General features: G+C 42.5%; 1 protein-coding gene across 2 annotated transcripts; it reads right to left on the bottom strand.

The window, feature by feature from the left end:
- Positions 1–901: 901 nt before the first annotated feature.
- PARD6B (par-6 family cell polarity regulator beta) lies at positions 902–24,444 on the bottom strand. Of its 2 annotated transcripts, XM_029070862.2 has the most exons (3): positions 24,264–24,444; positions 15,807–16,029; positions 902–5,042 (listed from the first exon to the last, which is right to left on the bottom strand). In XM_029070862.2, the coding sequence occupies exons 1-3, from the start codon at positions 24,327–24,329 to the stop codon at positions 4,213–4,215; spliced, it is 1,119 nt and encodes a 372-aa protein (XP_028926695.1). In that variant the 5' UTR covers positions 24,330–24,444; the 3' UTR covers positions 902–4,212. The 2 variants fall into 2 exon arrangements, with proteins under 2 accessions (XP_028926695.1, XP_028926696.1); XM_029070863.1 differs by lacking the exon at positions 24,264–24,444 and having other exon boundaries at positions 902–5,044; positions 15,808–15,890.
- Between the last annotated feature and the right edge of the window lie 1,598 nt (positions 24,445–26,042).

Below are 26,042 nucleotides of genomic sequence, written 5' to 3'. Positions count from 1 at the left end.
GCCACGGCCCAAGGCTGGACGGTGCCCAGGCCGCTCAAGGAGACGAAGGCCTTGTGGGGGCACAGGGCTGCCATGACATTGTGAGGCCGGAGCTCTGCGCCCCGCTGGACCGATGTGGGGATGAGGCAGGCAGGCAGATGGCTCCTCCCTATTTCTTAGGTGGGTGCGCCCCCTTGGTCCCGGAGTGCCATCCTCTGACCCTTAGCTCCGCAGCAAGGGCCCAAAAGCGGCAGATAGGAGAAACATGGGTGAATATTTTTTCCTCTTCTCAATCATTCCATGGTTTTTGAGCCCTCAGTACAGTGCAAAACATGTACTAAGTACCTGGGGGAGTAGAGGTGGTAGACCCGTTCCTTGCTCACAGGGAGCTTACAATCTTCTTTTCCTCCTCCCTTCCCACCTCACTGCCCAACTGCACCACGCTTTTGAGGCTTGAGCACTTACTCCAGTGCTCTGTGCAGAGCGAGTGCTCATCCAATACCATTGAATGATCGCTCCATCCCACAGTCAATGTGAAGAGTGGGCACCCCTTGGCTGGGATAACTCAAGCAACTGCCATTTTCTACTATTACTGACTTCCTCCAAAGACACGCTTATATCAAATTTCTTCTTTTGTTCGATTTTTTGGCTTTGCAAAAATCCACTCACCCAATATGATTTATGTTGAGCTAGGAGGCAGACGTGACTTTTTTGTTTTACTTCCGACATACCTCTTGAGGGCAGTACAGGCCCAAAATGCTTCTACAATATTCCCTTGCAAGTCTACTTTAAATAAAATACGCCTTTCGACAAGTATTTATGGAATGACACCCTCCTTCCCCCTTTTTCGGTAATCATCTTGTTCAGCCTAACTAGGGTGAAAATTATATTTGATCTGAGGACAAAGATGAAGCTCAGAATCTTTACTTCTCAAAGCAGAGAGCCTCTTTATTGCAATAGAATTATTTCCATTATAGCTTTTTTCCATGCCGGTGGCTAATCATTAGGTGACATGCACTAGGTTTTGTCATTTAGACTTTCCATTTGCATTAGATCACAAAGATTCAAGGATCCCCATCCACAGCAAGATGAGAAACTGCTAGAGGTACAGATCAGCTCAATAAAGAAGAAAACATGTCCCTCTTATCGTTCAACGTGAGTGTCTCCAGAACGACGGAATTACCAACTGGCCGAAAAAGTACTTCCTGCGCTTGCGAATGAGTCATTACAATGGAAGGTTTTGAATGCCATAAAAATCTCTTCATCCACTGAAAGTTGCTCCTAGCCCCAAATGATCTCCGATTCAAAGGAGCTTGGGGGCTTTCCTTACTGCCCTTAACTTGTAGGGATCCTAGTTGGGGGTTCCCGGAGCTAGAAATGCAGGATCAACGTCATCTCGGGCCAAGCTTATCTGTTGCAATAGTCGACCTCCGGCCGAGCAGGTGCACCGAACCCAAAGCACTGAATGGCCAACTCTCCTGCCCGGATCTCTGATCCCGTATTAGATGATGGTGAGCAAAATCACGCTCGACTGAAGGGATTAAGCAGCCAGGGATGAGATGGTTTACAACCTGATACTCCCGGAAAGGTGGATGGATTTTGACTGAAAAAGAACAAAAGGGGATATCGCCTGCTTACTCATCTTAGCCGTCAGCAGAGAAACAGAATACTTTTCACCCATTTTGATTTCCTCTCATACGACAGTTATCCAAACCAATTGTCTTTATACAATTCTAATATTTTTATTATTCTAGTTGGTAAAAAATATAAGAAATGTACAGCTCAAGCTAGTTTTTAATTTTTCAAAAAAATCAAAATTCATTTTAGTGTGATAGCAATGTACACTTTATATTAAAGTTGTAGTAAAAATACTGACTTTTGACAGTTTGAACCAGGTTTCATTCATGTAAAAATCATGTTGCGTGTAAAATTTAATTAGAAAATTCATAATATTCACAAAAGTATACATTTCTGTTGACAGCTCATGAGAGCATCGTCCTAATTTTACTTAAGATACAAAGAACATAAAATTCACAGTTAGGCTCAACTTACTTAAAACTATGTCAGGAAAGGAATTTAGAATGGAATCATTTTTTCTGAATCTGTCAGCATTTTGCCATCGATATAAGGTGCCCTTTAAGGACATTATCTCTCTTCCCACTACAGTGATTTATTTTCAGCGTGCCAACCAAGAAATATTGGTTCTCCAACACACTTAAAATGAACTGTTCTGCAAATTAATACTTTCATTTACCAAAGTCTAGGAGAGAATAATTAGTAAGACAAGAAATTCAATTAGCAGCTTCCACTTTCAATTATATATACGTACAATATGATTGTTTGGATTTTAACAGCTTAAAAATCACGATTTAAGAGCCACACTTCAAAGTAATCTTTCCAGGAGGACTTTTAAGATGTTAAACTTTTGTAAAAAAAAAAAAAATTTGAGAGGTAGCATTTGAAAGATTAATAGCATTTTTATAATGAAAAAACTTCCATTCAACCCTCGTACCATTTACATAAAAAACTAATTGAAACTTCTTTTAGGTTTTATTTTTCCATTCTTGTAAAAAATGTTTTTAGAAAAATAATAATAGTTTCTATGGATGGAAGCTCTCCACGAGAATTCAATCGTAAGGACTAAAGCAGGCAGGCCATCACAAACTCTGTGCAATAAGCACCGGTTCAGTAGTTCTGTGAGGACATCCATTTCAGGATGTCAGGAGTCCAAAATACTTCTCTCAAGACGTTCATTCTTTATATAAATTAGCAGTATAGAATCATCCTTCAAAACGGAGTCACAACTTTTCAATAGCACACATTTCTTATAAAGGCTAATCCTTTCTTAAACACTAGCCCCATTATAAAGTTAATAAATAATCAAGAATGGGAACTCGGCCATAAAACGTGTTGGAGACTTATGCACTTTTTTATAATATTCTTAAAATCTATATACATACACTGTAGTGTTCATGCATAAACAATTCAACAAAAACTGGACAAAGGATGAAAGTTAGCAGCATTACTAATTCTATACGGATACAGGTGTTAAGCAATAAAAATATGCTCATAACACTAATGACACACTCCACCTTTCACTTCACAAGAATACCTCCCTCTATCTTCCATAGTGTAGGCAGTGTCCCATATCAGACGCACAGAAAAACCTTATTACATGAAACAAAATTTTATAAAAAAGTGCACAAGTTCATCCCGTATCTGTGAATCATTTTCTCCCCTTCATTCAAGTGCATTTTACACCAATAAAATTCACAGAGTACATAAAAGGCACAAGTGCAATCAATCCCAAAAATCAAAGGGAAATACTCATTAAAAAGTGAGGATGGAGAATGAGGAACAGGAATGCCTACTGTTTACGGAAAGCCAAAAAAACTACCATAAACACAATCAGGGAAAGAACTGCCTTTAAATATTAAGCTATGTCCCCATGGAATTGATCGGCAAATTATTTCACCAGCTCGGCTGCGTTCATTTTCACCAAGTTTTCATTACATTCAGAACGACCTCAACATTTCATAATAGACATGGGATATAACTTTTCGGAGTAGCTAATTGATTCATTACAGATTTAAATTTTACACTTAGTAAAATCATTTGGCCCAAGTAACAACATAAATATTAAAGAAATCAAGGTCATAAAATACTGCAAAGCCAAGAGGACTGGTTCAAAGGAGGATGAGTAAGACCTTCACAAGAGAACCTGAAGAGTTCAGTTAAGAGCATTAACTAAGGCGTAAATGTACTGGGCTCCGTGTGGTTGGTTAGCAAACAACTATTTTTCATGAGAGTTACCTAATATATTTCATATATACTGAAAACTTAACTCTCTAAAATCAGTAGCAACTCGTACAAAGTTCCAGAAAGTAAATATGTAACTTCATCACCCAAAAGCTCCTCTTTAATCAATCCCTGTTTGCCTCTGATCCTTCAGGACTGAGCGTTACCCCAAGACTAAATAATCAAATTGATATAATTAATATTTTTAAAACACCCAGCACTACTTTCTCTTGCCTATCCCGGTTTGTAGTGCTTGGTAGATTAAGAGGTTCACTCATATGCCTTTCATAGACTAATTTAAAAGTTCTATGGCACCTTCACTTAAAAACAAACAAAAAAACCCCCACCCCAAAACAAACCACAAAACAGAAAACCACGGCAACAACAACAAAAAATCCCCTCACAACAAAAGCCAGCCGAACACTCAAATTAGCTTCATAATGTTATAACAGTTCCATCTTCTTCCAAGGGCTTTTGGTCTGGAGCACACATCTCATACTCCATGTTAATGCCACTTGCTGTATGATGTAAACTCCCTTCATTAGAAGAAATAAAACCATTTTGGGCTGACTCAAAACTGAGTTCGATTTGTGTTAATGATTCCAGGCTCTCAGTAGTTGGGACGGCCTTCGGGATTTGCTGTGGCACGCCGTTATCCTCAATGATAATGTCGTCTTCCTCGCTGTCTTCATCTTCTGGTTCGAAATTTGCCTCAAATTGTTGAGAATAGCCAGGCAGGCTATTATCTGTAGACTGCCCCGAACTGCCAGAAGTCCGACTGTTCCTAATAACGTTATTTCTCTGGTTTGCTGGCCTCACTGTTATGATCAGGTTACGGCTGTTTGCGATCATCATGTCTGTAACTTGATCGAGACTTTTTCCGGAAACTTCTATGCCATTTACTTCTAACACTTCGTCGTTAACAGCTAATAGGCCTGTGCTTTGGGCCAGGCCACCTGGAACAAGTCTGGATATAAAGATTCCTGGGACTTTCTCTAAACCATGTGCTGTTACTCTTACACTGGAGCCATCCCGGATATAAAATCCTAGTGGTTTTTCGGTTCCGTATTTGTAAAGACGAACCCTGCGGTGTGTTTCCGGGAGAATATCCACATCTATGATGGATGACACGGGCCTGAAGTCTTGAGGCATGCTAATAACTATGTGGGGTTTCTTTCTAGAGTTGTCAGGACGTAATACGTTAGTTAAGACATTTTTCTTCTTTGTCAGAGTATCGGTACCAAAGGCACTGTAGTCCGCTTCTTCTGAAAAGAAAAACACAAAAAAATTTCGTATCGCCTCTGTATAAAAAGGTCATTCAAATATCAATCTATCTGTAAGAACATTATAAATCATTGTACTGTACTGGAAATAAAAGTGTTCCTTGTCAGGCAATAGCAACCGGATGAGGTATTGGCTTAAAAATTAACTCTGGGCTATTCAATACATAATTATGCCAACTAAGGAGATGTCAACTAAACTACTAAACCACCTCACACTAAAGGTCAATTTTTATTTAAAAAAACCCTCATGTACAATTAAAAAGTAAATGATTCTAGTACCCTGCTGGCACTTAATAAATTATTGATCGAAAAGCATGATGAACCAAAGTATTCTCTTTCAAAACAGCAGCAGTGGTAACAGGATACATCTGAAAACCAGTTTCTTGTAAGGCATACTTGTTATTTTCTCACAACTTAAATAAAATCATTTGAGGTTAACTTAGCCAAAGGGGAGTTCTGTGAGTGTGGGTTTGCCTGTCTTCCTTTTTTTTTCAGTATTTTCTAATTTAATCTTAAAAAGCTTCAATAAGTTAAACATAATACACTTTTAACAAGCTGGATGAATCTGTACAAATTTAAGCCTCCAGACCATTCACAAGTTCTAGTGTCAGAACTGCAGTAGGCTTGAAAATTAAAGGGAAATTTGAAGGCAGCATTAAGGTTAAAAGTTATGGCTTCCATATGTTCAGCATAGTACTTTCTTCTTATTTTAGGCTGCTACTCAATACCTACCCAAGCACTTAGCATAACACCTGGCACATAGAAGGTGCGTAATACCGCCATTACTGTTATTAATATTAGGGCAAAGAACTAAAAGTTTGCAGAGTCCCATAGTCACCAATTTTTTTTCCCTTAATATATATGTTTCCATTCAATAAATGGAAATACCACATTCATCTGCACTAAAATGGAAGTACTGAAGTAAAAAAAAAAAAAGGATGCCTCAAGCAAATTCAATCTACTTAGTGAGAACGTTAAAAAACATACTGCTTATCTATGAGCCCATTTGATATATGTAATTTATAGAACAAAATTTATATGTAATTCTCAACCTAGATGCTTCATTAACACCATTTCACTACTTGCCTCTAATTCTTATGGCTCTGGAAAGGTAACCAGGTAAATTCTAGTCTCTGCTTATCATTTTTCCTCCAGGTTCCTGATCATTTTAAAGAGAGGCAGGCAGGTGATGCACTTAACTTTGGTTTCAGAATATTGCTAAAACAAGTAATTTATTTTAATCTACTAGTCTCCCCTTCTCAAACGATTTATAGGAGAAATGGTTGGCAGAAACATACTTTTGCTTATTCGGCAGTCAGGCAAAAAGCATTCTTCCTTTTTCAGAATAGTGCTCAATAACTGCATATTCAGTCACAACTACCTATCCTTTAAAACAACCCGTGCTGACTTGCTGAAAATTAAGTTAGCTGTTGGGCATTTCAAAACTCAGTCTCCACTTATTCATACAGGTTGGTGGGTATTAAATCTGCCAGAGTTGATTCTAGTCTTAGCTTTGCCAATTTACTTATAAGTCTAATTATGCGCCATGCGATCACATTTATTGAGTGCTTACTGTGCGCAAAACACTGCACTAAACACTTGGGAGAGTACAATATAACAGTACTGAAGACCTAAAATGAAGGGACACTGCACACCATACAATAGGGAATAGTCAGCACGTCATACAATAAGGGAAAACCTTTGCCCTCTACACTCATAAAAGCTGTCAGCTCAATAGTCTTCAACTACAAAGGACAACTATACAGTGAAGGAAGGTGGGTGAAGTGAAGACGACAGCCAACTGGGAAATGGCATTAAGTGGCTGCCTTGCACATGCTCAGAGGCTTTTGGTTTCCCCACAATTCAAGGGTTGAACAAAACAACAGACCCATTCATTACAAAGAGTAGGTATCCCGGTCTCTGAAGACAATACCGAATCCAAACAAGCTGCCTCACTCTCCTGCTGCCCACTCCGCTGGCCGCTGCCATCACTTCCGCCTCCCCACAGCACATACGTATGTACATAGCGTACATAGCTCTAATCTCTTCCTCCTATCTGCAATTTATTTTAGTGCCTGCCTCCCCTGCTAGATTCCAAGCACCTTGAGGGCAGGGCTTATGTTTACTAATTCCATTGTGCTCTTCCAAGAACTTAGTACAGTGCTCCACACCCAAGTAAATCCCACTGGGGAAAGGGAAGGGGATACTGCTGAGTCCACAAAGTGTGGGCTTCTGAAAGAGTTACGGGGATTCGAGAGGGAGCATTTCAGTAAAGTAGGTACAGTCTAGGGAGTTCCTGGAATTTGGGCTGATCGAAATGATTTTCTCATAGGCACGGTGTTTTAAATGGGAGATTTGTTCCTGATCCCAAAAAGTCAGAGGATGAATAACCGTGTACTCTAACATGGATGAGTAACATACCAATACTCATTTATTTGTTTTTAAGTCAGAGAGATCCCATGATAGAGCAGCTGACTGTAACTTCTTTGAAAGTAAAACGGTCATGTCATACCTTCCTTGTGACTCGCCCTAGTAATCAACTCACCTCCCCTAGCTCCCCATCGACTTCTCCCTTTAAAAATGTTCCTCCTTTGCTCCCTTGCGATCCTGCCCCAGAGCTAGTGCAATGAAGGAGGTCAGTGTGGTAAAGTCAAATCCTATGTGTGGTAAAGCTAAAATAGGTTAGAAATGCAGAAATGGTTTAAGTGCTATTCACTGCAATTTGAAAAGTCTTAAGACCCCAGAGAGGAGAAAAGGAGCAAAAAAAAAAAAGGGGGTTACAGAGTTACCAGAAATAGACACGGGAAAGCTTGCAGAGTGTGAAGAGCAGAGGGGAAGGAGGAGACCCAGAAGCAGGGTCATTTGGGTTTCTGTCCACCCTGCCTCCTTTTTGTCTTTGCTCCGGAGAGGCTAGAACTGAATCAGTAATTTGGGCTGAAACAGAGGCCAACCCACAATCTTACCTACTTTTGTAGAACTACCACTTTCCCCATCAAATCTTTCACCAGAGGCTTTTTTTGTTTTTGTTTTTGTGGGTTTTTTTGTAGAACAACAGATGTGGGTAAGAAGGCCAAATAATGAAACGGAGATGGAAGGTCAGTTACAATATAAGAAAGAGTCTGGATACCTATAAAAGGTGAACAGATTTTAATTTCCCATTATGTTTAAAAGGAGTCTGAAGCTTTGCTGGGCAAATATATTTTGTTAGTTTTCGGCACAAAAGATCTACTGTTTATAATCCATCAAACATCTTTAGACACTGGTACCCACTTAGCTTTCATATTAGAAAATGAGGTAATGTTCCTTGATGCCAGACTGACCACTCGAAAGAATATGTAAAGTGACCCGAAACAATACAACAGAAGCAAACATAATTCAGATTTGACAGAAAATAACCACTTCAAGAGGGTAATTCAATCCAATATTCCTCCATATCCACAAAAGCTTGGAATTGAAACTAAAAGTTTCAAGTTATAATAATGATTTCAGTCAAAAGTATACTCAGTTTTAAAAATGTTTGTTTTCACTAGTCTCGGGTAGAATGCTACTGCGGAACTGGGAAACATTCTTCCAAGTATTTGCTTCTGTGGATAGAACCCAGTGAAATGTCTTGAGAAACAGTAGTGTGCAAGTGGCATTTATTTAGCATTTACTGTGTGCAGAGATCACTGTGTACGCTGCACAAAATACATACTCAATAAATACCATTCATGAGCACTGTACTAAGCGTTTGGGAGAGCGCAATACAATAGAGTGGTAGACACAATCCTTTCCCATCAGGAGTTTGGAGTCTAGAAAAGAAGGCAGATGGTTCTTCAAGAATGTAACTCCCACATTATGGAACATACTATAAAAGTTAGCCTCTAAAACCTCCTTAGACCCAATTAGAGCGCCACATCATATATTTCTTGAAACAAGTAAAAAGACACTATATAAGATCACTAAAATGGCAAATGAAAGCCAAAAGTGTTCAAACAATAGATATATAGTTGTTTCTTGTACTCAGATGAAATTCATCTGTGGGTGTTTGTCAGGCCAAAAAGCCCAATGTGCATTCCCAAACTGTCCTTTGTTTTGTCATATTTAATGTTTATAGTGCCCTGTGTTGTTTTCGCTTTTTCTAACTTGTCTCACACGCCTTATGAAACTACTGCTTGAAAACCACTGTTTTCTTTAATGCATTACATGATGACGGTCTATCCCTTGCAGCTTATATCCTATTTTCAGCAGAAATGCCGCTCTGAGGCTGTTTTACTATATCCTTAAAACAATTCTTCTGCCTCCTTGCTTCTGGCAGCAGCCCGAAAGACAGGAGGAGCACAAGGCCCTGCACACAGTAGCGCTCAATACCACTGACTGATAGGAATTTCCTGCAGTGGCTGCCAATGAGGGGGATGTTCTCCAAGAGAGATGGCTTGGTAATTATGGCTAACAAACAATTTTCTGAAGACGTTTGTGCCTGACAATGGGAACATTTGAGGTGGACCCCCAAAATCCCAAAATTTGTACATGACAGGGAAAATGAGGCAAAAGAGCTGTCTGCCATCTTTCCCTCTACCCTCTTTTCTCCCTATTGCCCCTCCCCTACCCCAGCTTTCTGCCACCACCTCACCTACTTCTAACCCTCTTTCTGATCCACTGATCAAACTTCTCCTACTTAGAGTGGGTCCGTGCATAGGGACTCTTCCCAAGGACAAAATCTCGTGGCAAAGGTATTCCGCCTGCTCATCCCGAAACTAGAACTTTGTGGTTAGAATTTGCTGAATAACAAATCCAAGTAACAGATCCATCTAACGGATTCTCTCCCTAGCACCTGATATATAGGTGAATAATACCACCGATTATCTTGTATCTACTTCAGCACTTAACACAGTGTTTGGCACATGGAAAGTGCCTACCAAATATCCATTATTATCATTCTTATTTATTCCTCACCCTACCCCGAACCAAACAGCTCTAATGTTTCAGCTGATCATTTCAGATATGGAAATCCCTCCTCACCTCCTCTCCACCTGGGCTGAGATAAAACCCAGAAGAAGCTCTGCCCACAGCTTGGGTCACAGTCTCAAGGAGTAGGGAGTCCCCAGACAGACAACAAAGAAACCGTTGAATCGGGAGTCAACTTCGTTTAGAAACAGATGACAAAAATGTCAATAAATCAATTACAGCTCAGAGGAATCATATTCCAAAAGGGACCTGACAATGCCAACAATCCAATGCACCAGTGCAAAATGTCAGAATACATGCAGAAGTTAAAATCTCTCAATCACCATTTTAATCCTCTGGGATTAAGATGTCTCACACCAATTTTTAAAAAGCTGAAGACTCTGATGGAGATAGCCATTCAGAGGTGTGCAGTTATTTAGAGATAGCATGCCTGCTATAAGGTACCTTATGATGACAAGAAGGCTGCTGTTCCACTACAGGGAATAAGCTACTCATTGTAAATGAAAAAGAACACTATCACAGTCACTGGGAAATCTTCTGCAGCCTCCTGCAAAGACTCAACTCATTTAATGCTGTGATATTCTAGTTTGAACTTAATTTTGAACAACAAACTAAAGTCACAATCTCTGCTGAACAGAAAAGCATATAGGAATTTCTTACTATTTTTCCACAGCTTCTGGATGGATTACAATTAATTTCATGTAAATTTGGAGACAGTGTAACCCCACCACAAAGCCATCTTTTTGAGAAGCAGCATGACAGTGGAAAGAAAATAGGCCTGGGAGTCAGAGGACCTGGGTTCCAATCCTGGCTCTGCCAGGCACCTGTTGTGTGACCTAGGGCATGTTACTTAACTTCTCTGTGCCTCAGTTCTCCTCACCTGCAAAATGGGGATTCAAAACCTGTTCTGCCTCCTACGTAGACTGTGAGCCCCATGGGGGACCTAATTACCTAGTATTCATTCATTCAATCCTATTTACTGAGCACTTGCTATGTGCAGAGCACTGTACTAAGCACTTGAAATGTCTACCCCAGCTCTCAGTACATTGCTTGGCATAGAAGGTCCTTGACAAATACCAAAATTTCTAACAAGGAGGAGTCTGTACTACTTCAAAGATATCAATCCATACAAATTTAAGACCCAATTGATTAAGAACAACTGATTTTTTAAAAATTAAGAAAGATTGTCCATGAAAAAAAATCTGCATGAACTGGCCACACAATCACATTTGGGTTAAACCTCCCCACCTCCTACTAATTCTGAACAGCAATATGTCTGAGGACAAGAGGACCTTTGTCTTCCATCTAGCTAATCAGTTCACAGCAACTGTGAAAAGAAATATTTTGGCAGAGAGCCACAGCACAGGGTGTTAGTGTAAAAATGAATGTCCAAAAATTAGTTGCTTTCCCACTTTAACATTCTGTAGGTTTAAATACTATAATGGAAGTGACTTTCATGTTTACAAACTAATATTCAAAGTGCGTTTACAAACTCATTTTGATATTACAACTATATATATCCTTAGCAGTATTCAAGGATTTTGATGAAAGTTGTGTTCCTTAGGTTAACTAATATTAAGGGCCATCAAGATTTAATAATACCCACTCAAAAAACACACTTTTAAATGTAGTTGCTAAAAGTGATTATTGAGATGGTTCTAAAAATACTATATTGAAAATTAAATGGTGAAAATAAGCTTTCATTCCACCTGGCAATGAGTTTATGAACTTAAAACTCCATTTTAACCCTATGAAAGCAGATGAGAATCTTTTTTACAGCCAATTCCTTTATCAATACAATTGCCTTCATGCATAGAATAATGCACATTTTCCCCTTTGAAATTTATCTACTATAATACTGAATTATGGGTTGGAGTGCAAGATAAACCTTCTCAAAATATGCCTATGGCAAAAAAAAAAGTCTTATCTATGCGAAAGATTTCTTTTCATAAACAGCAACTTAGTTATCAGTCAGTGGTACTTATTGAGAAATTGGCTGAATCATTGACACATGAATTTATATACTACATTAGATAATGTAATAGGCCTCTATAAAAGAACACATGGACTCAATTCTATCTGTTGAGCACTTACTGTGTGCAAAGCACTGTATCAAGCCCTTAGGAAGCTGTAATGCAACAGAGGAGCTTGCAGTCACTGCAAATTAGACCAAGCATAAGTGAAGACATTCTAAACTAAGGTCCACTTTCATAAGAAACTTTACCCACTTCAATAAAAAAAACAAGTCGTGCTTATAAAGGGCCATAAATTATTCAACTGGGTAGAAATGTAGGAAATTATATAAGTTACAGTTATTACAATTTTCCAATCCAAGCACATTAGATTTTAGTTCCCGGGCTTCAGCACTGGCTGAAGTCAACCTTATCAAGTAATGAAACATTCTTCCTTTTCACTGTATTTTAAGTAATGATGCTAGAAAGTGTTTTGTGTTTAATTTCAGAATTATGTGAGCATGATTAGAGCCAGAAGACTCCCACATTATTTTAAAAAATAAAATAAAAAGGCTGGCCCGCAATGGTATTTCTCCCTCTCACCCTGTTTCTGAAACCAACACCTGACTGGACTCAAAAACCAACCCACCAAAATATCTCCTGCGTTGTTCTCTTCCAAGGGTTTAGTATAATGTTCTACACCCAGTAAGAGTTCAGTAAATATCACTGATTGATTCCAAGTGATAGGCACCTTAAATAAGCAGGTGAACTCTCCTCCACTCCTTATGTTCAACAGCATGACTGGTTTATAGGTTCACTATTAAAAATTTTCATTAAAGCACTTCACATACCAATGACTGTATGTGTGTATATAAACAATACAATTCTATCATGTTAATCATTTTGAATGCATTTCCTATTTGTTTATACTGAAAAAGTATTACATTTCCACTGTTCTCTTCCCAAATTTACCCACAATAAAAGTGTAAAGAGAATTTCCTTGTAAATCAATCAAGGGTATTTACTGAGCAGTTACTGTGTGCAAAGCACTCTACTAAAGCACTTGGGAAAGTACAATACAGTCTTGGTAGACAGGATCCACGACGACCTTACAATTGAATGAGAGTTCTGACAGTAAATAAGACACTCTACTGGGGAACATCAACTTTCTTTTTCCTCAGATCACTTCTGGGCTGGTTGGTGCTTTGAAGCAGGGCAATGTGATAAACAATATCTTATAAATCTGAAAAAGACAAAGTGTTCTTCCAAAGTGCCTAACTGCTATGAGGGAGCAACTTTAGGCAGCTACTTTAATTTTAGTTCTTTTTTTAGGATCAAGAAAAAGGGGTCAAAATTAACCATCAAAAAGTGAACCCATAAACTGACCCCCTCATTTCGCCTTTAGTTGATAGGTAACAAGCATCCTCTCAGATGCAACATTTCCCTCAAACTTATGTAATCTTGATTACATTTACAGGTATTAATCACTTTCTAAAGATCAAATGTTAACTTGCCTTGAGGTTTTTCTTGTATTAAGCCTAAGAACACCTGCCATAATAAAAATCAATTTCAACAGGGCAATTAGTTTTAATAAAATATGAGCACTAGAGGCCCCAATCAATTGATCAATGGTATTTATTGAGTGCAGAATGCTGAACTAGGTACCTGAGAGGGTAGATTATAACAGAAATGGTAGACGCGTTCCCTGCCCATAGGTTTACGTCTTTTAGTTTCTATTTCCACTGATTTATAAAAATTCAGCTGGACCGGCTAATTCAATTACTGAATTTCAAATAAGCATAAGAAAGCAATGGTTGCTTGTTACACAAATGTCTTCTAACTATTATTGTGACATTTTTATTGACAGTAAACACAAGCTTGAAGTTCTGCAAGTACTTAAAAGGCTGAAAAAAGGCTTAGTCCACTGAGAACAGTGAAGACTAAATTGCCTTATAAAGTTTCAAGTTGATGTCACAACTCCATTAATAACCAAAAACATACGGTGTTACACTGAAATTCCAATAATCCCATTCTGACAAAGTGGCTTATCTGCTTTTGTCATATGATGGTTGAAGGAGTTAAGCTTTCTACCTGTTGAACGAGCACTCTGGATTGCAATTACATTTTAGAGGTTTTAGGTTAATGTCTTTATAAAGCATTTTGGTTCAATATTTTCCTGTACCACACCTTTAAAAGGCTTAAAAAAACTGCCCATGGACAAGTCCCTAGGCGCCCCCCACATCCAAAATGGAAATCAGAAACAAGTTTAAAATTTTAAGAAAATGAGACACTTTAAAACAAATTACAGCTACTTTAAAAATGCTTATGCTTCACATTTCATTGCTTTACAAAGAGTGTAATGATCTTAAATTATCTTTGGCAAAACAGTTAAAGAAAATCTGAGCTCCATTTTAGAAAGCCTTACCCAACCGTAGCTGACCGATTCATGGTCCTAGCCTGGCCCAAGCCCAGGAATCTTGGGAAAAGAGAGGATATAAGTGCCTGGAAATGCTAAATTTTTAAAAGATTTATTCATGTGCAGGGCTGCATGGTACTTTGGGAAGGTGCTGCAGGCCCTCTGAATGGTTCTTCAGTAAAAGGCACAGGCTATAATTGCAGCCGACCCTGCGCAGATGTTACATACGTACTCATGCATGGGCAAGCAGCTCCACGCTCCCTTCACACCGCTCCCTCCACACCGCTCCCTCCACCCAGAACTCTCCGATGCAGGCCAAGGTGGCACCGAGAACCACAAGACAAATTCCACCTAAGTAAAATCAATTAATTTTGAAGGTGGGGGGTGGAGTTTGTCCAGATTCAACTTGAACCTGACTAGCATTAGCTTGGCAGAGGCTCGATTTGGCCCTGCAGGCTCAGGTTTCACAGGACCCATGAACTGACCAGATTCTGGACCAGATTTTAAGTTAGGCACATTGGAAGAAGCAATTTTTCCCTCCTGGTATTTGTTAAGCACTTACTCTATGCCAGGCACTGCACGAGGCACTGAAGTAGATGCAAGATGGGACAGTCCATGTCCCACTTGGGGCTCAGTCAATCCCTATTTTTTAGATGAGGCAACCTAGGCACAGAGAAGCTAAGTGACCCATCGTAGGTCACACAGCAGACAAGCAGCGAACTGGGAACAAGAACCCAGGTCGTCTGACTCCCAGGCCCATGCTTTTTCCTCTTTCAGACCATATAATGCACCTCAGAGCAGTGAACGCCCGCACATGCAGCAATGAGTCGGATGGTTCCCCCAACAACAACTCTGTTATACTGTACTCTCCAAAGCGCTTAGTACAGTGCTCGCCCTCAGTAAGTGCTCAATAAATAGGACGGATTGAGCCCCAACCTCCATCAAGTAAACTCAGTCACTGGAGTTAAGACTTCAAGTGTACAGGCTCTCATATCACAATAACCTGTATTCCTACTAGGATATTGTAAATACAAGATAGAACCCACTTTTCTTATACAGTCTACACTTTATATTCTTTTTTTCTTTATTCTTTATTTTTTTTAATAAGTTGCTGCAAGACGTTTTCCCTCAAAGCTAATATTTTGTTAAATGCCCTAAACAAAAGAGCTAAAAATATGACACTTTCAAGAAGCTTTCACTCTTAAATCAAGTAATTTTGATAGAAGCAAAGCGCCTAAGAGCAAAGATTAGAAATGTTAATTTTTAAAACCGCTAAAAACCTTAAAATAAGTTAATGAGAGAAAGCATTAACTCAGCATTTTAGGCTACAGAATAATTAAACGTTTACAGGTTCAAAATGCTTGCTGTGTGGAAGACAGGAGTCATCCGGGAAATTAACTATTATGAGACATTCCAAATCATGATGCTTACCTTTTTTTTGTATGAAAATCCTAAGCAGTGGATTGGCTGTTGAAACTGCTTTATGGTAGTTGTCATCATTATTTATGGGTAGCAAGTCTCCATGAATGTCTGCATAGCCCACTAAAACTTCAACATTGGGTATTTTATGAACATGCTGCAATAATCCATAAAACTCTTCAAATTTTCCTGGTTTGGATCGTTCCAAGGAAAATCGACGAAACTCTGCTCCAAACTAAAATAAAAAATAGGACTTACTAAGCAACTGGAAAATAAAAACATAAATTACAAACTTTGGGGTTCACTGGTGTCATTGACCTTCCTACTCTTAAACACTCTGGGAGAAGTAGAAGTATCTAGAATGGGTCAGCCTAGGATGTCGGGGCAAGGAACCATTCCAGAGAGCCAACATCAGAATCTAAAAGTGCAGCTAGGTATAGGTGAAACTTGCTACTTTCTCTATTTCCCTTCCTCTCATCTGGATGTGTGCAGAATAAGGTGAGGCACTGGGCGAGAGCATCATGTTCATCAGTCCGTAGAGTAGCAGATACATATTGAACAGAAAATAGACCCCCTCCCCAGCCCGCCCAGTTGTATTCTCACTTCAGCAAGTCAGCTTTCACTTTGGCTTGATTTTCTGGAGAGAGTTTTTATTTCAAATATTTGTTTAACCTGCAAGAAACCTTTAATTTTACAGAGGAGAAAGCTGAATTCCAGGACTTCTCATGCAAAACTCACAAGAATGTTATGAGGATTAATATCTCAGGGTGCCCACAGGACTTTGAACTCCATCATAAAGCATTACATAAACGCAAACACTACATAGGGAGTCAATCAATGGTATTTACTGAGTGCTTGCTATGTGCAGAGAACTATAAATCATGCAGAGAACCATAAAGCACTTGTGAGAGTTAACCAACAGAGATGGTAGATTCATTCCCTGCCCATAAGGAGCTTGCAAGTGTAGAGGGAAAGACATGTAGAGGGAAAGACAGACATCAAAATAAACTACAGACATATACCTAAGTGCTGTGGGCTGAGGGGGGAAGAACTATTAAGAGCTTAAGGGGTACAGATTCAAGTGCAAAGACACTGCAGAAAAGAAATGGAGTAGGGGAAACAAGGAATTAGTCAGGGAAGGGCTTTGAAGGTGGGAAGAGTGGTGGCCTTTTGTATATGAAGTGGGAGAGAGTTTCAGGCCAGAGGGCAAGGGGTCGGGAATGACATAGACAAGACTGAGGTACAGTGAGTAGGCTGGCATTAGAGGGATGAAGCGTGTGAGCTGGGCTGCAGTAAGAAAAATTAGTGAGGTAAGATAGGAGGGGAAGGGCTGATTGAGTCCTCTGACGTAAAACACAGTCGGTTCCTGAAAGTTGCTCCTTAAATCAAAACATTCAAAAATGTGTTCCTGAATCAAATATACCAGCATTTTCAAGATCCGATCTTCTTGTGTCTACTCTGGTGCTTAGCAGAAATATTCAGCTCAGGTGCAGCCACTAGCCTACATTGGGGCTCAAAGTCTAAGAGGCAATAACTGCGGTATTTAAGTGCTTACTATATACCCAGAATTGTACTAAGCACTGGGATAAGTACAAGATAATCAGGTCTCACAGTCTAGGAGGGAGAACAGGTACTGAATCTCCATTTTGCAGATGAGGGAACTGAGGCACAGAGAAATCAAATGACTTCCCTGAGCTCACACAGCAGGTACGTGGCACAGCCAGGATTAGAAGCCACACCTTCTGACTCCAAGGTCCATGCTCTTTTCCACTAGGCTTTACTGCTTTCCACAGTAGCGGAGGTATTTGTTAAACGCTCGCTAAATGTCAAGCCCTGTAGTAAGCACTGGAATAGATACAAGATAATCAGGTCGAGATACAAGATAATCAAGTCGGGCACAAAGTCCCTGTCCCTCATCGGTAGGGAGGACAGCAGTGCCAAAGGAAGCCTTTCCCATGTTCCTTACAGTACAGTCGTAGGACTCCTCTCCAGTCTGAATGGAGCCATGACAGCCATGAATCAACCAACTAACATCCCTGACTTTCCTCTAATGATCCACCATGGATCGATTAGACTGTAAGCCCATCAATGGGCAGGGTTTGTCTCTATCTGTTGCCGAATTGTATATTCAAGCGCTTAGTACAGGGCTCTAAACATAGTAAGTGCTCAATAAATACAATTGAATGAATGATCTTTCCACTGAACTCTTCTTATACCTTCAAATCGCTCTAACACTTCCCTCACAGCTCACTGTGAATCAAACTCAGGTCCATGGATCTCTCCAAACCTTCCTTCAATCTACTACTGTTTTCTAATTGGACAACTCATGGCAAAAAAATTCTGTACACTTACCACTCACTCTGACTCATATCCTAAACTATCTCACTGATTTCAGTCACACCTACACACGAAAAATAAATAAAAACTTGTATGAAGAACACCTCTCGAGTCAGTAGTCCTATGATGGCATCTCAAAAACAAAGTTTCAATTTCTCTGATTTTCATTTACCAGTTGAAACGGTTTCACAGCACTTAAGAATTCTAGTTCCCAGTGCAAAATGTATACTATTCCATCAATGCACAACAAAATACTATGTGTGCTCTACTTTCTATGCAATTTTTCAGTATACCACCTTCCAAAAAACCTCAACAGACTTTTTATCCACTAGTGTGGACATATGCCTGTTAAAGATTCATTCAACTTTGGAAAAATGTTCAATATTTAATTTATTTGTTCAACCTTTCCCCCCTCTGACATGGTAATATTTTGAGAACATTAATGGAAAAGAATAATGCTTTCCTTCTGGAATATGTATCTGCATATAACAGCAGAGTGTTGAAAGAGGTATAAAACTATTATTAGGATTACGAAGAACTTCCTACTACATGGGAAAAATATCAAAAAGAGTGAAATTATATTACTTGTCTATCTACATTAAAACTACCTCACTACCATGAAGAATAAAGTATGATCTCACTAAAGGAATCTGGTAGGAAAAGACAGTCAAATTAAAGCTGATTTCATTTGCATATAAATAGAAAGAAAAAATTAACATTATATAATCTCCCTTTGATTGTTTAGAAACGTTTGCCCAAGCAACTAGGGAAAAATGTCTAAGGAAGAGGGTAGATTTTCCAGACAGCTGTTTTAACACATATATCCAAGAATTTGAAAGCCATTAATTTCAAATATTCTGGAAAAAATACATATATTGTCTAATTATGAGAACTGTGAATAGTAACACTTGGGAATTCCATCGAAATTGTTTCAGTTGCTTTCCTAGCCATCACTCAGACGGAGAGGTGCTTAGCTTGCCAATTTTACTAAAAAGGTGCCAGACAATAACACATAAAAATAACTGAGTAAAATTTGATTGCATCTATCAAAATGAGTTGAGTTAACACTTACCAATTCCTCAGTGATATCTATTTCTCTGCTACTTGCTATTGAAAAATATAGTGAGCCTCTATTCAGAAACCTGGGAAGGGGTTTTGATTGGGGTTTGGTTTTTAAAACACTTTATAGTAATAGTATTTATTAGATGTTTACTGTGTGTTAAATGTTGGGAAAGAATAGATGGAGGAAATTATATACTGTCTTTGATTCTTACCTCCTACAATTGTAAACTGAATCTATAAAGGAACTGAAGATTATTAAATGATTGCACTCCAATACATATTCTGATTCCTTTTCACCTTCCATTCCAAGCTTGCATCTCCAGTTTGCAATGGCAGTTCTGGCAGAATGGCAGTTCGATTAGACTGTAAGCCCGTCAAACGGCAGGGACTGTCTCTATCTGTTGCCGACTTGTTCATCCCAAGCGCTTAGTACAGTGCTCTGCACATAGTAAGCGCTCAATAAATACTATTGAGTTCTGTTTACCTGAGGCAGGGGGGCTGCTGCTCAGGGGCTTTTGCGGCCACCTAGTAGCTGAACAACCACTACAGGAAATTACCAGTACGAGGAAGCAATAGGGCATTAAGTTATGTACGTAACTGAAATGACAGGGAGGAGGGGAGATGAGATGTAAATGTTTAAATGATGTGGCAAAGCAGTGAAGCGGGCCACAGGGAGGAAGTAGGGTGAGCAGGAATCCAAGAAAATAACTAAAGAGAGGGCTCTACAGCAAACTGAAACTGGCTTTTAAAAGGGATCTGCTGGAGGGGTCAAGGGCCAGTAGGGTTGAATTCTAACCTACTGGCTGTGGACCTTGTACGAGTGCTGGCCAGTGGAGAATTCCTGTAACTGGGCCCAAACCAGCCCTGTCTGTCAAAGAATTCCACAGTGGCAACCTAGATCCAGGCCTGCAATCCCAAGGCGGCAAGATCCACTTTATTCGATTTGATCGTATCGACACTGGACGAAGTGCTTCGGGGAGTACGATGAGACATTAAACAGGCAGATCCCCTGCCCAAGGTCCACGGGAGGAACCCATCTGTCCAAAAAGTCCACAGGGGCAACCTGAACTAAGGTCTTGCAGGCCCAGGGCGGGCTCCAGGGTTGACCCTGAACCAGCCCCACCTGTTAGACACCTGCTGTGCCTGAAGCGATTGGCTGAGCGAAACTGTCTGGGCCGGGAAACTGCCTGGCCAACGGAAGTGGATGATCTGGCAATCCTGCTCCAACTCAGATTCAATAAACCATTCTTATCTCAGGCTGGGTGGGTGGGTGTGTTTCCTCGGAGCTCCCGGCCACCAGTGACCCGGGTTTCTGGGTGGGGAAAAGCAGCTAAGTGTCAGGTGCAACGACCAGGGCAGGGGACCTGGCCCTTCTGGCCACAGAGCGTGACACGGTTGAGGGAAAGGCTATTAAAACCCTGCCTAAAGTCATGCGCTCAAGCCCTGCTAGAGTTCCAAGTGTGCAAAAATATTTCCCAGAGACACTGCACCCCCGGTGATGACAACAGGAGGTGTGAGCACCCCCCTCCCCGAGGGACCACGGTTCGTGTCTAATTCCCACCTGTATTCTCTTTCCCAGCGCTTAGTATAGTGAGTGCTCTGTGCACAGGGAGAGCATGATATTTTTACTTTCAAAAATTGGTTTTGACCTGAGACTGTTCAATTCTCATACCGGAGGTTATAAGAATTCCAAAAGTTAATGGACAGAATGATCAAATTCAAAGAAACAATTCTTTATTACATAAACGGGTACAAAATGAAGGGTTCTTTGTGCTACTTTCAGCATATTCAAAATACTCTGAAAACATGAATGAAGCCTCAACATTTTCTTGGAAGTAGCCTCTATTTATTGCATGTCTTACGGTTTTCGACCACAAGGCTCGGGACAATTCTGGGATCATAACCCCGGATTCCTTACCCCAGAAGGAAAGCTAGCTAACTTTAAAGGGCTATTTTATTTTGTTCAGTAAGCACCGAGTATCCATCTTGGCTCTCCGAATATATGGCTATCACTAGAAAAAGGACTGGGGAATCAGAAACGCTGAGTTTTAATCCTGGCTCTGTCACTTGCCTGCTGCTCGACCTTGAGCAAGCCACTTAACTTTTCTGGGCCTCAGTTTCCTCATCTGTAAAAGGGAGATAACACACCAGCTCTCCCTTAAACTGCACTTGATCTAGTCGTGCCCTAGGCCCCCCTGCGATGAGCACAGTGCTGAGCACTCAGCAAGGGTTCAATAAATACCCTTATTATTGTCGACTAGCTTAAATTTGGGGGCTGTGAGACTCGGGACAATTTGGGGATGGTGGCAGGTGGTCCCGTACCCAAAGGGGGGGCGAAATGAACTTTTTAAAAGGGATTTTTTTGTTATTTTTCCATAGGGGAAATCTACACCTTGGCCCCCATACTATATGCCTGGGGGAGCGGCTTTGAAGCTATTTATTCACACCACACTCCCGTCAATCCAACACTTGTTCTCTTCCCTCCCTTTCTTCCAAGCAGCCCTTTTCCTGATTCCATCCCCGCCCTCCCCATCCATCCCTCCTTGTTCCCTGTCGCGGCCCCCTCCTTCTCCATGGCAAACACAAACAAGGGCAGGAGAATGGCCTTCCTAACGCCGTCTCCCCCCTCTCTTCGTGACTCTGAGCCCGTTGTGGCCAGGGATTCATTCCGTAGCATTTCTTGAGCGCTTACTATGTGCAAGGCACAGGACTAGGCGCTTGGAATGTACAATTCGGCAACAGAGAGAGACAATCCCTGCCCAATGACGGGCTCACAATCTAATCAGATTGTCTCTGTTGCCGAATCGGACTTGCCAAACGCTTAGTACAGTGCTTTGCACACCGTAAACGCTCAGTAAATACGACTAAATGAATGAACGGACTGAATTCAGTGGGAGGGACGCTGGTCCGTCAACTCCACTATATGCGGTCCTCTCCCAAGCGCTTAGTACAGCGCTCTATGTATTCATTTATTCAGTCGCATTTAGTGAGCGCTTACTGTGTGCGGAGCACTGGACTAAGCGCTTGGAAGGTACATTTCGGCAACAAAGAGAGAAAATTCGTTCATTCATTCAATCGTATTTATTGAGCGCTGTGTGCGGAGCACTGTACTAAGCGCTTGGAAGGTACAATTCGGCAACAGAAAATTCCTTCAGTCATTCATTCAATCGTATTTATTGAGCGCTGTGTGCAGAGCACTGTACTAAGCGCTTGAAAGGTACAATTCGTCAAGACAATTCATTTAGTCATTCATTCAACCGTATTTATTGAGCGCTTACTGTGTCAGAGCACTGTACTAAGCGCTTGAAAGATACACTTCGGCAACAAAGAGAATTCATTCAGGTATTCATTCCATCGTACTTACTGGGCGCTTACTGTGTGCAGAACACTGTACTAAGCGCTTGGAAGGTACAATTCGGCAACAGAGGCAATCCAATCCTTTCAATCGTATTTATTGAACCCTGTGTGCGGAACACTGTCCTAAGCACTTGGAAGGTACAATTCGGCAACAGAGAGAGACAATTCATTCAGGCCTTCATCCCATCATATTTACTGAGCACTTACTGTGTGCGTAACACTGTCCTAGGCGCTTGGAAGGTACAATTCAGAAGCAGAAAGAGACAATCCCTGCCCAACACGGGTAGGGGAAGGGGAGGGGGAGACGGACAACAAAACAAATAGACAGGCATCCGTAGCATCAATATAAATAGAATTATAGATATATTCAGGTCATATACGCGCCAGACTACTTGTTTTGTTTTTGGACTGTGAGCCCGTCGTTAGGCAGGGATGGTCTCTGTTGAATTAACAATAATAATAATAATGTTGGTATTTAAGGTGAAGTGACTTGCCCAAGGTCACCCAGCTGAGAGGCGGCGGGGCGGGGGATTAGAACCCATGACCTCTAACTCAGCGTGGCTCAGTGGAAAGAGCCCGGGCTTGGGAGTCCGAGGTCACGGGTTCGAATCCCGGCTTGGCCCCTTGTCAGCTGGGTGACTGTGGGCAAGTCACTACACTTCCCTGGGCCTCAGTGACCTCATCTGTAAAATGGGGATGAAGACTGTGAGCCTCACGTGGGACAACCTGATTACCCTGTATCGACCCCAGCGTTTAGAACAGTGCTCTGCACATAGTAAGCCCGACTAGACTGTAAACTCGTCAATGGGCAGGGATTGTCTCTATCTGTTGCCCAATTGTCCATTCCAAGCGCTTAGTCCAGTGCTCTGCACGTAGTAAGCGCTCAATAAATACTACTGAATAATAATAATAATGTTGGTATTTGTTAAGCGCTTACTAGGTGCAGAGCACTGTTCTAAGCGCTGGGGGAGATCCAGGGTCACCAGGTGGTCCCTCGTGAGGCTCCTACTTAATCCCCATTTTCCAGATGAGGTCACTGAGGCCCAGAGAAGTTCGGTGACTTGCCCACAGTCCCACAGCTGACCAGTGGCAGAGCGGGGATTCGAACCCATGACCTCGGGGCTCTTTCCTCTTCCAAGCGCTTAGGACAGGTGAAGAAATACGGATGAAGGAAGGAAGCGATAAGAGAAGAGGCGCTTCTTAATAATAATGTTGGTATGTATTAAGCGCTTACTATGTGCAGAGCACTGTTCTAAGCGCTGGGGTGGATACAGGGTGTTGTCCCACGTAATAATGTTGGTATTTATTAAGCGCTTACTATGTGCAGAGCACTGTTCTAAGCGCTGGGGGGGATCCAGGGTCATCAAGTTGTCCCACTTGATAATGTTGGTATTTGTTAAGCGCTTCCTATGTGCAGAGCACTGTTCTAAGCGCTGGGGGAGATCCAGGGTCATCAGGTGGTCCCACGTGAGGCTCACAATTAATCCCCATTTTACAGATGAGGTCACTGAGGCCCAATGAAGTGACGTGCCCAGTCACCCAGCTGACAAGTGGCGGGGCCGGGATTCGAACCCATGACCCGGGGTCTTTCCACCGAGCCACGCTGCTTCTCGACGACTGATTGACGGGGGGGGGGGGTCGAAGGTTAAATTGGGTTCCGCTCGGCTTCTGTCTCGTCCCCCCAAAGCCCCGCGGCCCCGCCCCGTCACCCACCTTGCTCTTCACCTCCATGGTGCCGAGGCCGGCGGCGGCAGGACCGGCCCGGTGGCCGCGGTTCATCCTGCGGGGCTCCGACGCGGAGGGAGACCGGTCGAAGCGCCCCCCGGCCGGGGCGCCGCCGCCACCGCCGCCGCCTCACAACCACCTGCGGACCGCTCCGCCCGACTGAGGCCGCCCGCCGGCCGCGCGGAGGCGACACCCTGCGGGGAGGGGCGGGAGCGAGCCTGCGCGCGCACCTGCCCCTGGGGGCGGCCGTTGGCCCGACGACGGCGCGCGCCCCACGGGCCCCCAGCGCACCTGCGCCTCGGCCTAATAGGCGCCCCCTTGGAGCCCGCCGCGCGCGCGCGCGCGCTGGGGCCGGCGCAGGCGCACGAGGAGCCCACCTGCGGAGGAAGCCCCCCCCCCTTTGCCGCGGGGGCGCCCCAGAGCGCTTGCGCGAGCGCTGGGCTTTCCGCGGCGGAAGGGCGCCCGCACCTGGACGCGGCCGGAGGGACTGGGGGGGGGGGGAAGGGCAGAGACGGAGCGCGCGCGGAGGCACCTGCCAGGGGCGCATGCGCGCTGCGTGGGACTGACCTTGGCCGCCTCCCCCCCCCTCCGCTGTCTGCTGTTGGTGGAGACCAGGGGAATGGAATCTGCAGAAGAGGCTGCAGCTAGCAGTAACGTTGAGTTACAGCCCCGGGCCCTGGGAGCTTCATGCAGTATGCTGGACATGCGTCCGGTTTGCAACCTCCTAAGGCCTGGCACTGGCTCCCTCCCAGAGCCTGGCACTGGCCCCTTCCCAAAGCCTGACACTGTCCTCCTCCCAAATCCTGGCAGTGGCTCCCTCCCAAGGCCTGGCACTGGCCCCTCCCAAAACCTGGCACTGGCCCCTCCCAAGGCCTGGCACTGGCCCCCTCCCAAAGTCTGGCACTGGCCTCTTCCCAAAGCCTGGCACTGGCCTCCTCCCAAAGCCTGGCACTGGCTCCTTCCCAAAGCCTGGCACTGCCCTCCTCCCAAGGCCTGGCACTGGCCCCCTCCCAAAGCCTGGCACTGGCTCCCTCCCAAAGCCTGGCACTGGCTTCCTTCCAAGGCCTGGCACTGGCTTCCCCAACCAACCCACCCTTCCAGCTGCTTTTTCCTGCATTATTTGCATAAGGCGGGGATTCCCAACTTTTCCCAGACCCTTCCGCGAGCCCAGCTATTTCCCCATCTACTTTTCATTCTATTTCATTCAATCATATTTATTCATTCACTCATTCGTATTTATTGAGCACTCCGTGGCTCAGTGGAAAGAGCATGGGCTTGGGAGTCAGAGAGAGAGAGATTCAAATGCCCACTCAGCCGCTTGTCATCTGTGTGACTTGGGGCAAGTGACTTAACTTCTCTGTGCCTCAGTTACCTCATCTGTAAAATGGGGATTAAGACTGTGACTCCCACGTGGGACAACCTGATCACCTTGTATCCACCCCTACGCTGAGAGCAGTGCTTTGCACATATTTAGAGCTTAACAAAATGCCATTATTATTATTATTACTGTGTGCAGAGCACTGTACTAAGTGCTTCGAATGTACAATTCAGTAACAGAGACAATCCCTGCCCAAGAACGGGCTCACAGTCTAGAAGACGGTACATTTTTCTAAGTCTAGAAGATTTCAAAGGTACAAGTTGCTGTAGTGTACTTTCCCACATGCCTAGTATAGTGCTCTGCACACAGTATGCGCTCAATAAATACGATGGAATGAATGAATGAAAAGTCTACTCTTTTTCCTTCCCTTTTTTCACCTAGGCAAAATA

Source organism: Ornithorhynchus anatinus, chromosome 8, assembly GCF_004115215.2.
Source record: "Ornithorhynchus anatinus isolate Pmale09 chromosome 8, mOrnAna1.pri.v4, whole genome shotgun sequence".
Classification (NCBI taxonomy): Eukaryota; Metazoa; Chordata; class Mammalia; order Monotremata; family Ornithorhynchidae; genus Ornithorhynchus; species Ornithorhynchus anatinus.
The sequence above is the reverse complement of the archived record's forward strand: the minus strand, read 5'-3'. Positions and strand labels throughout refer to the sequence as shown.